Source organism: Staurois parvus, unplaced genomic scaffold (assembly GCF_062004578.1).
Source record: "Staurois parvus isolate SC_StPar_1 unplaced genomic scaffold, SC_StPar_1.0 ptg000024l, whole genome shotgun sequence".
Lineage (NCBI taxonomy): Eukaryota > Metazoa > Chordata > Amphibia > Anura > Ranidae > Staurois > Staurois parvus.
In genome coordinates, this window is record NW_028317820.1 from 1,564,053 (window position 1) to 1,579,672 (window position 15,620).

The 15,620-nt window shown below is 40.6% G+C and overlaps 1 protein-coding gene across 1 annotated transcript in view; it reads left to right on the top strand.

Moving 5' to 3' along the window:
* Positions 1 to 15,620, top strand: part of LOC149472063 (uncharacterized) — a 115,888-nt gene that overhangs the window by 10,219 nt on the left and 90,049 nt on the right. The window contains exons 2-5 of the mRNA XM_089693217.1: positions 2,456 to 2,785; positions 4,295 to 4,594; positions 7,881 to 8,165; positions 13,147 to 13,254. Of these exons, the coding sequence (XP_089549343.1) occupies positions 2,456 to 2,785; positions 4,295 to 4,594; positions 7,881 to 8,165; positions 13,147 to 13,254 (1,023 nt within the window). The remainder of the gene's footprint in view (positions 1 to 2,455; positions 2,786 to 4,294; positions 4,595 to 7,880; positions 8,166 to 13,146; positions 13,255 to 15,620) is intronic.

Below are 15,620 nucleotides of genomic sequence, written 5' to 3' on the forward strand. Positions count from 1 at the left end.
AGAGCTGCACCAGATTTTGCATTCTCCAATATTAGTAAATCAACCCCCAAGCCTTTCTCAACCTGTTTCCCACATAACCCTTGCAAATATATTTAGGTCTCAGGGATCCCTTGCTAATAATGATTTTATATATAAATTGTGGTATATAAGTCACACCAAATTGGTATTTAATGAGAGGTAGTCCCCTTACACCAGACGACAGTGGGAAGAATGCTCCTTACATCGGTGGTCAGTGGGAAGAATGCTCCTTACATTGGTGGTCAGTGGGAAGAATGCCCCTTACACTGGTGGTCAGTGGGAAGAATGCTCCTTACATTGGTGGTCAGTGGGAAGAATGCTCCTTACACTGGTGGTCAGTGGGAAGCATGGCCTTTACATTGGTGGTCAGTGGGAAGAATGCTCCTTAAATTGGTGGTCAGTGGAAAGAATGGTCCTTACACTGGTGGTCAGTGAGAAGAATGCTCCTTACATTGGTGGTCAGTGGGAAGCATACCCTTTACATTGGTGGTCAGTGGGAAGAATGCTCCTTACATTGGTAGTCAGTGAAAAGAATGATTCTTACATTGGTGGTCAGTGGGAAGAATACTCCTTACATTGGTGGTCAGTGGGAAGCATGCCCTTTACATTGGTGTTCAGTGGGAAGAATGCTCCTTACATTGGTGGCCGGTGAAAAGAACAATTCTTACATTGGTGGTCAGTGGGAAGAATGCTCCTTACATTGGTGGTCAGTGAAAAGAATGATTCTTACATTGGTGAACAGTGGGAAGAATCACACTAAACCCAGTCACTAAAATCTTATATAAGCTTCAATGTAGTATTGACGTTAATTTTTTTTAAATATGCAGCTCAAAAGAAAGTGACACTAAACGTAGGGTTTAAACAAAAATTATGTATTCTAAATTCAAAAAAGTCCCTCCTATTGCTCTCATCCTCCTCTAAATCTCCAAATTCCTTTTTAGCTGCTGTGAGATGGTGGCTCTATTCCTTCACCATGGTTTCATGGCATGTAGGTATGTAGCCACCGTTTCCTGCAAGCTCCTGAAATGGTCTATAGGATGTATATAGGATCTGTAGCAGTTCCTGGAGGATGAAGGAATTGATACCATTGAATGGCATCTACGCTCGCCTGACCTAAATCCAATAGAACACCTCTGGGATGTCATGTTTCAGTCCATTCAACACCGCCAGGTTGCACCTCAGACTGTCTAGGAGCTCAGCGATGCCCTGGTCCAGATCTGGGAGGAAATATCCCAGGACACCATCCGTCGTCTTATTAGGAGCCTCCCCCAATGTTGTCAGGCATGCATACAAGCACGTGGGGGCCATACAAACTACTGAGGACCATTCTGAGTTGCTGCAATGACATTTGAGCAAAATGGGCTAGCCTGCTGCATCATTTCTTCACTTTGATTTTTGGGATGTCTTTGAATTCAGTTCTCTGTAGGTTGATAATTCTCATTTCCATAAAACAATGGGGCATTCTTTCGTTCCTAACACATTACCTAGTCCATATTAGAATAACAATAATAATTTTTTTGAACTATATATATGTATATATATATATATATATATATATATATTGTATTTATTTGTTGTTTTAGATACTCTACATTTTCTTTTTTAAAAGTACTCCTAAAGAAAAAACCGCAAAACATGTTGAAAAGAACTGGCGAATGTGTAAATCACTGCTCCTGGCACCAGTTGATTAGTCCAGTACCTAGCGATTAGCCCAGTCAAAAGAGAAGTGTGATTAATATGTTGTGATATACAATTGGTGCTCATGTTGCACATTTTGGGTATTTGAAAACTGTAATTAAGAACTACCTGGAAATGTTTACCATGTGGTGCTGTAGTAGCAATTTTGGCAAATCAGAGAACACGGACACAGACTTGAGGAAAACAAATGATTTATTAAAAACAGTGCTGTTTAGACCCAACAGATGGCTTACGCTCTCATCTGCTAAGTGAGTTATAGAAAACTTCTTACAAACATATATACCAATGATTACGTCACAAGGCATACATTTCTTCTTTCAATTTCTATTAATATCAAAAGGCTTCCTAAACTCTGCAGAATAACATTGGACAGCAGCTGCAGATAAGAATACCAGCTACGAACTGGTACAATATAATACTCACAGGAAATAAGGGAGGGGGGAAGATGAGCCAAAAACCTTGCTTTTCCAAACACAGGCTGCTAGAAGTGTTAGAGTTTAAAGGGGAACTATGTCATATCTGGGTGCTACCACAGTACCACTTTAGGCCTAAATAATTTTAGACATAGGTACTTTTAAAGTTTGGATTTTTTGAGTACATATTCCTGTCCTCAATAACTACATGCTTCAAGCAGGATTTAGCAAATATCAGTCCCTCTTTCTGAAATCACTCATGATTTTCCTCTGCCAATTGAGTGCAAAAAGCTATTAACATAATTACAATGTTTATTATTCCATAGGTCACTCTCTGCAGCTGACTGCTCTTTCATCTTATAAAGCCATGATGGGGGAAGATGTGACCATACCCTGCTCATTCACAGTCAATAACCCTCCTATCAATCAGAAATTTCTTGCCATAACCTGGTACTTCCAGGGAAAGGAAATATTGAATGTTCAGGATGCAGCTGTGAGAGCAAGAGAGCCTCGTGCATCGTATACAGGCCGGGCAGAAGATGGAATCGCTGATCTGTCTATATCAAACATCACTATAATGGATGGAGGGATCTATAAGTGCTCCATACTGTACACGCCAAAGAGAGAGGAGAAGGAGATCAGATTGGATATACAAGGTACACAGGTCAAAGTATTCAACAAGTGCTTGGTGTTTATTCCCCCAGAGAAGTTAATTATGTACCAATACAACTTCAAGGTTAACCCAGTACAAATGAGAATATTACAATACTGGCAATGAAGAAGAATTTTACTCACCTATACTCGTCTATACACTTATACACCTTTACTCACCTATACTCAACATTATGAAGGTCTTTACACACACTTTTTGGCCCTTTGCACATGGGCGTCACAAGTTCCTGATTAAACATCAGTAAATTAGGATGTCCATGTGCAAGGAGCCTAAGTGTTATGTGAGCATATAGCCACTGGAAAACGCCTTTCAATTCTAATGAAATCATCAGCCCAAACAGATGGTTCTCTAAACAATTCCCACTAAAAGGGAACCCTGTCACTGTCTGGGTGCCCGTATCTTAAAACTCCACTGCATAGCAGATCCCCTGCCATGAATTGTGGTTCCTTTCACCAGCTCATATATTCTTTAGTAACACAGGAACAGGGGCGGACTGACAACTCATGGGGCCCCAGGCAATAGGGGATCATGGGGCCCCTGTGTCTTTGCCCAAACTCAAAAAAGCCTATGAAAAAGGTACCAGGGGCATCTCATGGGGCCCCCTACTAACCCTGGGCCCTCGGGCAGTGCCCAAGTTTCCAAATGGTCAGTCCGCCCCTGCACAGGAGTCAGTGGGAGGAACCACACTGCGCAAGGGGTGATTTTTTTAAATGTATTTCAATGGCAAGCACAAAAGAAAAATGCCAGGTTGTGTTTGCAGCCCAAACAATTGCAGCACACTGACATAGTATTGTTTTTACTTATTAACCAATTTTATTTGATGTAATATGCATTATTTATTGCCTTACATGTCACCTATTGCAGTTGCAGGACCCAGGAAAAGGGTGCAGAACTGCGCTCCCTGCTAATACATGACATAGAATGAGTAGACAGCCCTGTGCCTGCCCTTCACCCCCCAATCTGGCTGGCTACCTATGGTTTGCAAGCATGCTCAATTGTTTGCTTTCATACAGCGGGAAGGTATTTGCACATGTGTAATATGCTTTTCATGTTGGCTGTAAGTGGCTGGGGTTTTGAAAGCAGTAACTGTCAGAGCAGACATGAAGCCACAGTCCACTGGAAGGCAGCCACTCAACTGAAAAGTGTGTATGGTAAAGGTGGGTACTTAGGCAAGGACAGTGAAAGTCCTCGCCACATGCCCCTGCCCCCCCCCCCCCACACACACACATACATAATAACGCTGCATCTGGGACAGCTGTCCCTCCTGCCCCCACAACCACCACCTTGTCCTACTCTGGACACAGTAGGTTACATATCATGTTGCAGCTTGGCTGCTAAGTCACGCCTGAGGCGGGCAACTGGGAGGACATCATAAGACGTCCACCGAGGATGGGAGACCTCCCACTCAGCCATCGTTTGACAAAAGGCCAGAAGGAAAGTGGTTAAATTGTTTATGATGCTAGTAGAACATGATGCATAATATATTTTTCAGCTTCTCCACAGATCACCATCACAGAAAAATTAGTTATTAAAAACAGAGAGAATGTCCTCAGTAGTGTTATTTCTGGTTTCTACCCGGTGGACATTGAAATTAAATGGCTCCGGGATGGAGAGAAACTGGACAAAGTTATCCTAGAGAAACCTCAGAGAAACCCAGATGGGACGTACAATGTGAGGAGCTCAGTAACATTAACACCCACTAAGGAGGACAGAGAGCGGACCTTTTCCTGTAGAGTCCAACATGAGTCTCTGACTGCACCTCTCCAGGAAGACTTCCAGCTGGAGTATGGAGGTAACATTATCATTTCTCTGTATGTACTAACTGATCGACATCTCAGCTCAATCATATGGCGTGAGGGGGGTGTCTTAACTCATGCAATTGTTGACAATGCTAGGTAAGCTGAGGTACAGGTAAAATTGGTCCATTTTTTTGGTTGGAGGGCCTTAAAGCAAACCTAAATCACTTTAAAACACGCCCTACTTCCCCTCTGTAGATGCAGGCATTGTGGAGAAATGTGTCTTTAACCACTTCCAGACCGGACACTTTTACCCCCTTCCTGACCAGGGCAATTTTCAGCTTTTAGCGCTATCACACTTTGAATGACAATTGCGCAGTCATGCAACACTGTACCCAAATGAATTTTTTACCATTTTTTTGAGATAGATAAAGCTTTATTTTGGTGGTATTTATTCACCACTGGGATTTGTATTTTTTTTGCTATGTAAATGAAATGTCCAAAATATTTGAAAAAAAGTGTTTTTTTTATAAAATTTTGCAAATAAATAATATTTCATCATAAATCTTAGCCAAAATTTATTCCGTTATCTTTTTAGTAAAAAAAAAATCCAAATTAGTTTATAAGCAAAAATTATAATTTTTAAACTTTTTTTTTACATTTTTATTTTATTTTTTTATATTATTATTATTATTATTATTATTTTTTTTTACATACTGTCACCCTAGCAGTACAGTGTCACCATGGTGACACTATACTACTTGTGAGGGGTGATGAAGATTTTTTTTTTTTTTTTTACACTGATTGCTTTTACACCCATATAGGATGTAAAAGCAATCATTTCTCTTTCTCTCTGTGTGCATTCTTGCACTCATTGAGAAGAACTGAGTGAGCTGTGATTGGTCACAGCTTGTCACATGGTACAAGGCTTTTGTGAATAGCCTTGTACCATGTGACCTCTGTGATCATTCACAGATTTCACACATAGTAAGCAATGATGTCAGAAGCGACATCTTGCTTACTACTTTGCATGTGGTCACTGATTGGCCAATCAGTGATCACATGATCAGGACCTCGTACAGAGGTCCCGTCCGACGATCGGTGTTTCACTGTGTCCGGAGGACACAGCGGGCACCGGATCGCGGTGCTGCGTGCTCCCAGGGAGCGCGCACAAGCAGGGTGCGGGGAGGCCGTTTATAGACCCTGCAGTGCCACCGTCCGGCCGTTTATATACAACGGCCGGTCGGGAAGTGGTTAAACTTCAATAGGTGCACTGAAATCACAGCTCCTTTTCCTTTTACACCCCATTCACACAGTGGGGTGAATTTAATAAAGGGAAAAAGACTGCACTTTGTAAGTGCAAATGCATCCAGCAAGTGCAGTTTCTCCAGAGCTCAGTAAATGAAATGAAGCTTCACTATGCAAAGAATACCCAATCACATGCAGGGAATATGAAAAAAAGACTTTTTACTTGCACATGATTGGATGATAGAAGTCAGCAAATTTCACCTCATTTACTAAGCTCTGCAGCAACTGCTCTTGCAAAGTGCACAGTCTGTTTGCCTTTATTAAGGTCTAATTCACACAGACATACTAGAGCGCACAGCCATGCAAGGACTGTGTTTGCCTGCATGGGAATGCACAAGTGTTCAGGACCGCACACTCATCGAATTGGGAGCAGCACTGTGTTCATGCAGCCGCTGCATCCCAATTGACATAAATGGGACTGCCTGCACCTGGATGCATGGAAAGTCTTTGCATCCTCATGTGGACAAATATGGCCTTCACACGGATGTATGCTGCAGTACGCCTGTGAGAACAAGCTCTTACATGGAGCTGCAGTTAGGGGGCTGTGTGATGCACGTTTGTGCTGTACTGCTATGTGCTAATATGTTATGCATTGATGTGTTCTGCACTAAAATGTTATGTTTGCATTTTACTGCAGCTCAACACACCGCACCTCCCAGCTGCATTGCAGTGTGAACGGGGCTGTTTTCTATGTTTCTGTGCGCCCTAGTGGTCACTGGCATTTATGCAGTGCAGCAAAAGTAGGTCGTTGCACTGCGCGTGAATTAGCTCTTTGAGTTCCTATCGTGATTTTTAAATTACTTCATAGTACAAGCAATTACAGAGGTCAGTGACAGCATGTTTTGTAGCTCTTTTTTGGGTGATCTATAATATGGAAATACTTTAAAGAAAATTGTTTGGGCACAAGTGCACTCTACATAAAGTGCAGAGTCAGTGTATTTAAAGAATATGTAAACCTAACATTTCATATCTCTGATATGTGTCTGCTGTACAATGTACTTCTATTTAAATGAATCCTGTTCTCTTTTTTAATTGCTTCTTTTGTGTGAAGTCCTGGTGTTCCTGCCAGTCCCTCTGCTTTCCTATTAAAAACTGACCACACTAGCCATGTAAGCACAGCGTGGTCATTTTTCTGGCTGTGCTGGGAGCTAATCCAATGAGCAGGTTTGTGCTGACAAGCTCCTCCCCCTGCACATCCATGTAATGGGAAGTTCAATGTGCTGCTGTTTCTCCACCCAGATCTTTATGTATCTGAGAACAGAGGGTATGTGATCACTTTTGTAAAAACGGGGGGAAAATGTATTTATAATGTTGGGGGTTTTTTAATATTTATACACGTTTTGCCTTTCATTTATTTTTCAAACTGAATGGGTTGTTTCACAAAGTGAGGGTTTACATATACTTTAACTGTTTCATATATAAGGCTAGCAACAGATGATTACCCATTATATTAGAGGCTGTTAAGATTGTGTCTCTTAGGCCCCTTTCACATGTACAAACCGATCGGGTCTGCCTGTCAGTTTTTCAGGCGGACCTGACCGGACCACCCATTGCTTTCTATAGAGGACTATTAGATTGTAAGCTCTTATGAGCAGGGCCCTCTTGTATTTTATTGTATTGTAACTGTACTGTCTGCCTTTCTATTGTAAAGCGCTGCACAGACTGCTGAATTAGTATTAATAATAATGTGTCCATTGACATCCGCCAACATCCCATCTGATCCTGTCCACTAAAAACAGCAGATGGAGATTGGATGACATACAGGCGGGCCGTTTCCATCCGACAGCCCATAGAGGACAGAGGGCTGTGTCTGTGTCTGCTTTGCATCAGCGGACCAGACACAGACCTGTCATCTGCCTGCTCAGCGGGGATCAGCGGGGAGATCACCCACGGAACAGGCGGATCTGCTGGCAGACTCAGCCAGTGTGAAGTGACCTTATCTCTATGTTCAGTACTAAATACTTATAAACCTCTATCAGAATTAACCTACACAAAACAACTATTCTAATGGCATATATGTCACTTTTATTACAGCTATCCCATCCATTCACATTACTTCTCAAGCATTTATTTTGAATGTGGAGCAGATGTTGGTATGCAGTGTTTCTGGGTTTTACCCAGAATCCATTGTTGTGAATTGGTTCCTGAATGACACCCTGGTTAACAATGCCAAGACCCGAAGGATCAGTAGCTCAGCTGTGGAATCTGACTATTACTTCACCCCAACAGAGAAGAACTGGGGCATGGAGCTGACATGTGTGGTGGATCATGCAACCCTCACCACCCCACATGTGGAAAGACTGCTGGTACAAGTCACAGGTGAGTGACTCGCCTTCTAAAGGGAATACTGAAAAATAAGCTACATACATACAGGTACATACATACAGTTGTGTTCAAAATAATAGCAGTCAGACATCACTAACCGGATCAATCACTGTTTTTGGTAGAAATGATATCTCTACATGGCAAATAATTTCCTAGCAGGTGTAGTAGAGTCATAGAAATCCAACAGAGCCAACAGTCATGACCTGCATGCTGCTGATTCTGTGTCATTGAATCACTAATTGAAAGGGGAATGTTCAAAATAATAGCAGTGTGGAGTTCTATTAGTGAGGTCATTCATTCTTTGAAAAACAGGTGGCAATTATTGCCCTTATTTAAGGAAGAAAGGCAGCAAATGTTGTACATGCTGGTTACAGTGCATTTCTCTCTGAAATTCTGATGAAAATTTTGTGGACTGATGAAAGTAAGATTGTTCTTTTTGGGTCTAGTGGGCAGAGACAGTTTGTCAGACGACCCCAAACACTGAATTCAAGCCACAGTACATTGTGAAGACAGTGAAGCATGGTGGTGCAAGCATCATGATATGGGGATGTTTCTCATACTACGGTGTTGGGCCTATTTATCGCATACCAGGGATCATGGATCAGTTTGAATCCATCAGAAGAGGTCATGCTGCCTTATGCTGAAGAGGAAATGCCCTTGAAATGGGTGTTCCAACAAGACAACGACCCCAAACACACCAGTAAACGTGCAACATCTTGGTTCCAGACCAAGAAGATGGACGTTATGGAGTGGCCAGCCCAATCCCCGGATCTTAATCCAATAGAAAACTTGTGGGGTGACATCCAAAATGCAGTTTCTGAGGCAAAACCAAGAAATAGAGAAGAACTGTGGAATGTGGTCCAATCATCCTGGGCTGGAATACCTGATCACAGGGGCCAGAAGTTGGGTGACTCCATGCAACACAGATGTACAGCAGTTCTCAGAAACAGTCGACTACAACCAAATATTCATGAAGTCATTCAAAGGAAAGCAAAATCTTCAAACATTTCTCAGTTTATATAGTGAATGTTTTAGTTTGTAAAGAAGAATACAAACACTGCGATTTTTTTGAACCGTCTAATATTCACTTTTCTTCCATTTTTTTAGAGGAACAACACAAATTTGATCTATTTTTCTTCATGTTTTGATTTGGAATAGAATGTGTCGTGTTCCCAATGCATTTGTGTGGATGGAAATAAAAGCTATCAGAAGGATTTTGAGCTTTATTCACTTTTTTCAACACACTGCTATTATTTTGAACACAACTGTACATTAATATACAGACACTGTGTAATGATTGTAAGCATATTTATATGTGAAATGCAGAGGTTAAAAAAACTGTCAGATTATGCTTTATAACCATTATTGCTGTGCTACAATGGTTGGCAACAGGCAATAGCACAATATTTGGTGTTATGTAGCTGCATGTGCTGTTCTCATTGTAAACCTTAGCAAGTGGCGTGGCCAGCAACATGGGTGAACCTTACTTTAAATTTCAAAGGGCTGGTAACTGGTAAGCAGGCAAATGTGATGATGCATTGTTTATATTTCCCTTCATGCCCTCTCCCCTTTAAAGCCCAACTACAGGAAAATAAAAATTCCTCCCATGTAGTGGGGCTGCACCTTCACTGCAAAGGTTAAATGCTAGCTTAGCTAATTTAGGGGGATGGTAAAAGCAGTTTTACTTACCTGATCCTCCGCTCCCCCTGTAAATGGCTCTCACCTATGTTCTAGGAGAGAACTCTTCCTTAGCAACCTTAAGTCAACTGCAAGGCTATGGTCTCTGCATCGGTCTTGATGATGTCGGAGCCATCCAACTGCTGAAGTATAGGGTGAATAGGCTGCAGGGATAGCAGTCTAGCACCACAGAGGAGACTGCAAGAGCAAAGGATCAGATAAAACTGCTATACCCAATTCCTAGACATAAACAAGCATATAACTCTTGCAGAGCAATCACAGTCCCACTGCAAACTTTTAAAAAACCGCCACTCACCTGTCCCTTGATCCAGCGGTGTCCTCACTGCAGCCAGGCTCACCAGCTGTCCTGTGCCCCTGGCATCTTCAGTGTGGGCACCCAGCTGTGACAGCTTGTGGCTTCATAGTTGGGTGCCCACTGCATATTTGTGAGTAGGGCTGTGCTTTGTGAATGGTCCTGTAGTCTTCTGGGACCTGTCACATTTATTTATTTATTGCAGGTACTTGTATAACGCTGTCAAGGTACGCAGTGCTTTACATACATATTTTATACATTCACATCAGTCCCTAACCCTCAAGGGGCACACAATCTAAAGTCACATTCATACATACACATATTAGGGCCAATTTAGACAGGAGCCAGTTAACCTCCCAGCATGTCTTTGGAGTGTGGGAGAAAACCAGAGCACCTGAAGGAAATCCACACAAGCACAGGGAGAACATGCAGAGTCCAGGCAGGCGGTGCCATGGTTGGTATTTGAACCAACAACCCTAGTGCTGCCAGGTGGAAGTGCTAACCATTTAGCCACTGTGCTGTCCCACATGTTCCAGAAGACTACGGGGAGGGAGAGGGGGAAGAACAACTTCCACTTCCAATCGCTTAGGCGATTGCAGCGGAAGTGAGAGTGGGTACCTGTCAAATTTGGGTACCCCCCTTCCCCCAATCCTCAAGGGGGCCAATCCTTAACGGGGAGAGGGGAACGAGAACTTAAATGGGAACTTCCCCTTTTGGGTGGTGATCCGCTTTAAGTGCTAAAAAAAACAAACAATACTACAGCTGCACTCAGAAAACATGAAGATAAAAAACAAAATGAAACAAAAGCACCTATTGCATGTGTCAAAATATTGTGCAATCAATTAATTAACAAGTGTAAAAAATAAACATCAAGTCAAAAGAGATACATATACCATTAACCCCCAATGAAAGTTAATTACTAGTGCTCAACATAACCAATAATGTGCATATTCCATAAAATCCAACTTATTTTCTCAAAATTAACACCATATGTGAAAGACAATGAAAGTCCATCCATGAATATCCGTGTATTTACCTCTGACTGTGAAAATATGTAAATAAGCCAATTCGATATTTCTACACAGATTATGAAAACAATGCATGGTAATGTACAAAACACATGCAAGTAAAGTGACACTAAGCTCTGGTTCAAAAGAGAAGTATGGGGTTTGTTTTTTTTTCCAAAATTATACTTATCTAGGTGGATGCAGCATCTGTCCCCTTCCGGCTCTAAGGGTGAGAACTCAGCGATTACATGACTGCAGAGTTCTCACAGCCGCTCTGAGCAGAGAGCCGTGACTGTCACCTGTGTCCCCTAATCCACACTCACTGGAGCGCTGGGCTGTGCAGCAGGAAGGAGAGGCAGAGCCAGGTCCCAATCCAGACTCTGGGTGGATCCCGACTTTAAAGTCGGGATCTTTCCCCAGCCTGGACCAGCTGAGTAACACCAGCTAAAAACGGCTCACAGGAGTGCAGAACGGACTGCACTCCTGTGATCCACAGAAGTACAGCCAAACCAGCTTTGGCTGTACTTCTCTTTTAACCACCTCCCGTCCGGCCACTGTATATAAACGGCCGGGCGGTGGCAGTGCAGGGTCAGGTGGCCGTTTATAAATGGCCTCCCTGCACCCTTCTTGTGCGCGCTTCCTGGGAGCGCGCAGCACCTCGATCCACGATCCAGTGCCCGCTGTGTCCTCCGGACACAGTGGAAGACCGATCGTCAAACGGGACCTCTGTGCGAGGTCCCGATCATGTGATCACTGATTGGCCAATCAGTGATCACATGCAGAGTAGTAAGCATGATGTCACTCCTGACATCATTGCTTACTACTTGTGAAATCTGTGAATGATCACAGAGGTCACATGGTACAAGGCTATTCACAACAGCCTTGTACCATGTGACAAGCTGTGATCAATCACGGCTCACACAGTAGTTCTCAATGGCTGCAAGAATGCAGCTAGAGAGAAGGAGAAATGATTGCTTTTACAGCCTTTATGGGTGTAAAAGCAATCCATGTAAAAAAAAAAAACTTCATCACCCCCCACAAGTAGTACAGTGTCACCATGGTGACACTGTACTGCTAGGGTGACAGTATGTAAAAAATAAATCAATAAATAATATAAAAAAAAAAAAATTTAAATGATAATTTTGGTTATAAACTAATTTGGGTTATTTTTTTTTTTACTAAAAAGATAACGGAATAAATTTTGACCAAGATTTATGATGAAATATTATTTATTTGCAACATTTTATGAGAAAATCGCTTTTTTAAAAAATTTTTGGACATTTTCATTTACATAGCAAAAAAAATAAAAATCCCAGTGGTGAATAAATACCACCAAAATAAAGCTTTATCTGTCTAAAAAAATTGCTAAAAAATTCATATGGGTACAGTGTTGCATGATCGCGCAATTGTCATTCAAAGTGTGATAGCGCTGGAAGCTGAAAATTGTCCTGGAAAGGAAGGGGGTAAAAGTGTCCGGACTGGAAGCGGTTAAGGAAAAAATGGAAAGTCTTTTATACATTATAATTTTTATTAAAGTTTTCCATCAAAATTAACACAAACACAATCACACAAACACAATCTTAACTCGGAAAAGTCCCTTCTATTGCTCTTAGCCTCCTCCAAAGTCCTTTGTTTTTCCTGCTGTGATCTGACTTCCTGTTAGAGGGTGGCTATATTTGTTCTCCATGATCCCACTGTATGTAGGAATGTAGCCACCCTCTCTTGCTTGCTTCCGAGATAGACTAGTGACTACGGGACGTATGATGTATGTACACAAAGGTTGTTACAAGGAGGCAGAGAAACACAGTAAGGAAAAAAAAATCATTAAAAATAGATTACAGGGACATTAAGTAGTGGATGTGCATGGATTATTTTTGAAGAATAATAAAATAATTTAAGTCACTTTCAGCATTAAGGAATAGACTCCAGACTATGTTAGATATGAACAGTTGTTTTTATGTTTTCTTTTACTTTTTAGATCTGAGGGCAAAATATAAAATCGTTGTTCTAGTTGCCACTGCAGTGCTGATCTCAATACTAGGAGCTGCCACCTACTATGTGTTATACAGGAAAAAAAAGAAAATGAGTAAGTAATTGGAAACGTTTTACTACTTTAACCCCTTCATCATGAAGGGTAAAACAAATCATAATGCCTGAACACAATTTTGTAACTTTGACATATGTTAGTAAAACTGTACACATTGTCAGAACTACTTATGCAGGCCATACATGGGTCGAATTCTGAACAAATTTTCTTTAGAAAATTGGAAATTTTAAGCATTTTGTAATCAGATGATGCCACTAATAATTTCAAAATCTGACCAACCAAGCCTTCATTTTCACCTCACAGAAAAAATTTTTCATGGTTGGGAATCTTATTTTCTTTCCAGGTCACAGCTCACGCTCATTTCTTTTACAAATATATTTCTCTCTCAATTCTACATTATTGATTTGGAATTTGTTCGTTTTTCAAGAAATTTCCAACATGCCCAATTACTCAATGGCTGCTCAAAAATCGCCCGATGCTGATGAGTCATGCAGTGCACTCTCAGCACAAACACTAGTACACATACTGTATATGCTGCCCCATGGAAGAAGATCCACTTCAGTAAGGCCACATATAAGTGTACAGTTGGCGGCATGTGGTTAAAGAAGACGTGCATTTTGTCTGTTGGTTATACTAAGATATGTCCAGTATGTCAAAATTTTGCTTCACCAAACATATAAAAATCTGGTCAAACATTAACAGTTTGCTAAAGCTGGCTAAACACAGATACATTTTTTTCATCCAGCCTGTGGGCAGAATCTATCAGACAGCTCCATCTACATAAACACCATGGACAGGTGAATCCCCCATGCCAGGCTATTGTATTCTGACAGCTGCTAGCTAGCGAGAGTACCCAAACAGAGCCTGCAGCTGACTAGCTGACAATTTTTGGCCTGGCTTCTTCAACAAACGTCTACTGAGTAATTGACAGAGCCACCCACTGTTGGAATTTATGACCAATTCCTCTGAATTGCCCGAAATTCTAACGGTGTATGGCCAGTTTTAGGATCAAACTCGTCAGATATGGGCCAAGGGATACATGGACCACTGGGCATAAATCATTGGTCACATAAAGTCATTCAGCCTGAGCACCAAAGCATTTGCTTTACTCCAGGCAAGGTCGTAACTATGTGGTACAGGCCCCAAAAGAAAACACCGCCTGCCTCTCTCATTGTCATCTTAAAGACGATAACTCTAATGACATAGATTACTAATTTATTTCATAGTATATGGAGGTTCACAACTTAAATATAAGCAAATTTCATCCAAATTTATTTGCTATTTCTATGTTCGTAAATGACCTTGTAGTCAGACAGTATTGTGTCCTCTGTGCATCTGGACCCACAGCATGGTCTGTTAGCACAGTAGTTACAGCACTGCATCCAATGTAGCAGTGTACAAGAGTGGACACAAATCTGGTGCCTTAGAATTGTCAAACAAGCTGACATACCTAAATGACTATTCCATGGAAAATACTTGTATGTGCAATAAATGGCAGCAGGAAAATGTTGTGATTTATCTATCTGTGGTTATATATCAGCATAACCTTACCCTGTCATAGCATATATCATCCTAGAGGTTTGTAAAGTCACACATCAGCAGGACTGCTCACCCTAAGCTCATATGTATGATGCTAAACTGGATATTTATTTGTTATCATTCTGCTTTGTGATCAGCTTCAACAGTGATGTATAGAAACCGTATTGGAAAGGAGTATACCTATTGTAAATCTGGTCATACATCTTACTGATAGCTTACCAAATCTTGCAGGCCCCACCCACAAGGAAGAAATATATATTTGAAATATATTTTAAAAATATTCTTCCCAAATACATTGACATATATTTGAAATGCAACAATTTTGGCCATATTCAATATATTAAAAAAATAAAAAAAATAATATATATATATATACACTTCAGATTTTTTTTAACATATAAAAAGTCATTTTAACATATATTTTTACCTTTATTTGTAAATGCACTTCACAAATGTAGATTTGTCTTTTTAAAGACATACAATATATTTGAAATGTATTTTAAAAAATATTTTTCATATAATTTGCAATAAAAATGCATTCCAACATATAATATATATATATATATATATATATATATATTGAAATATATATATATATTGAAATATATATATATTGAAATATATTGAACAAAATTGTAGCATTTCAAATATATGTCAATATATTTGGGAAGAATATTTTTAAAATATATTTCAAATATATTTTTCTTCCATATGGGCATTCAAGACTTAAAGAGGAACTTTACCCATAACAACTTGATAAACATAACTTTAGCGAGGAACATACATTCCACATTAATAATTATGTCACCAATATTAGTGTGTGCTGTAAATTGCCTCCAGCATTGTTACTATGTCTTCTTGCTGGA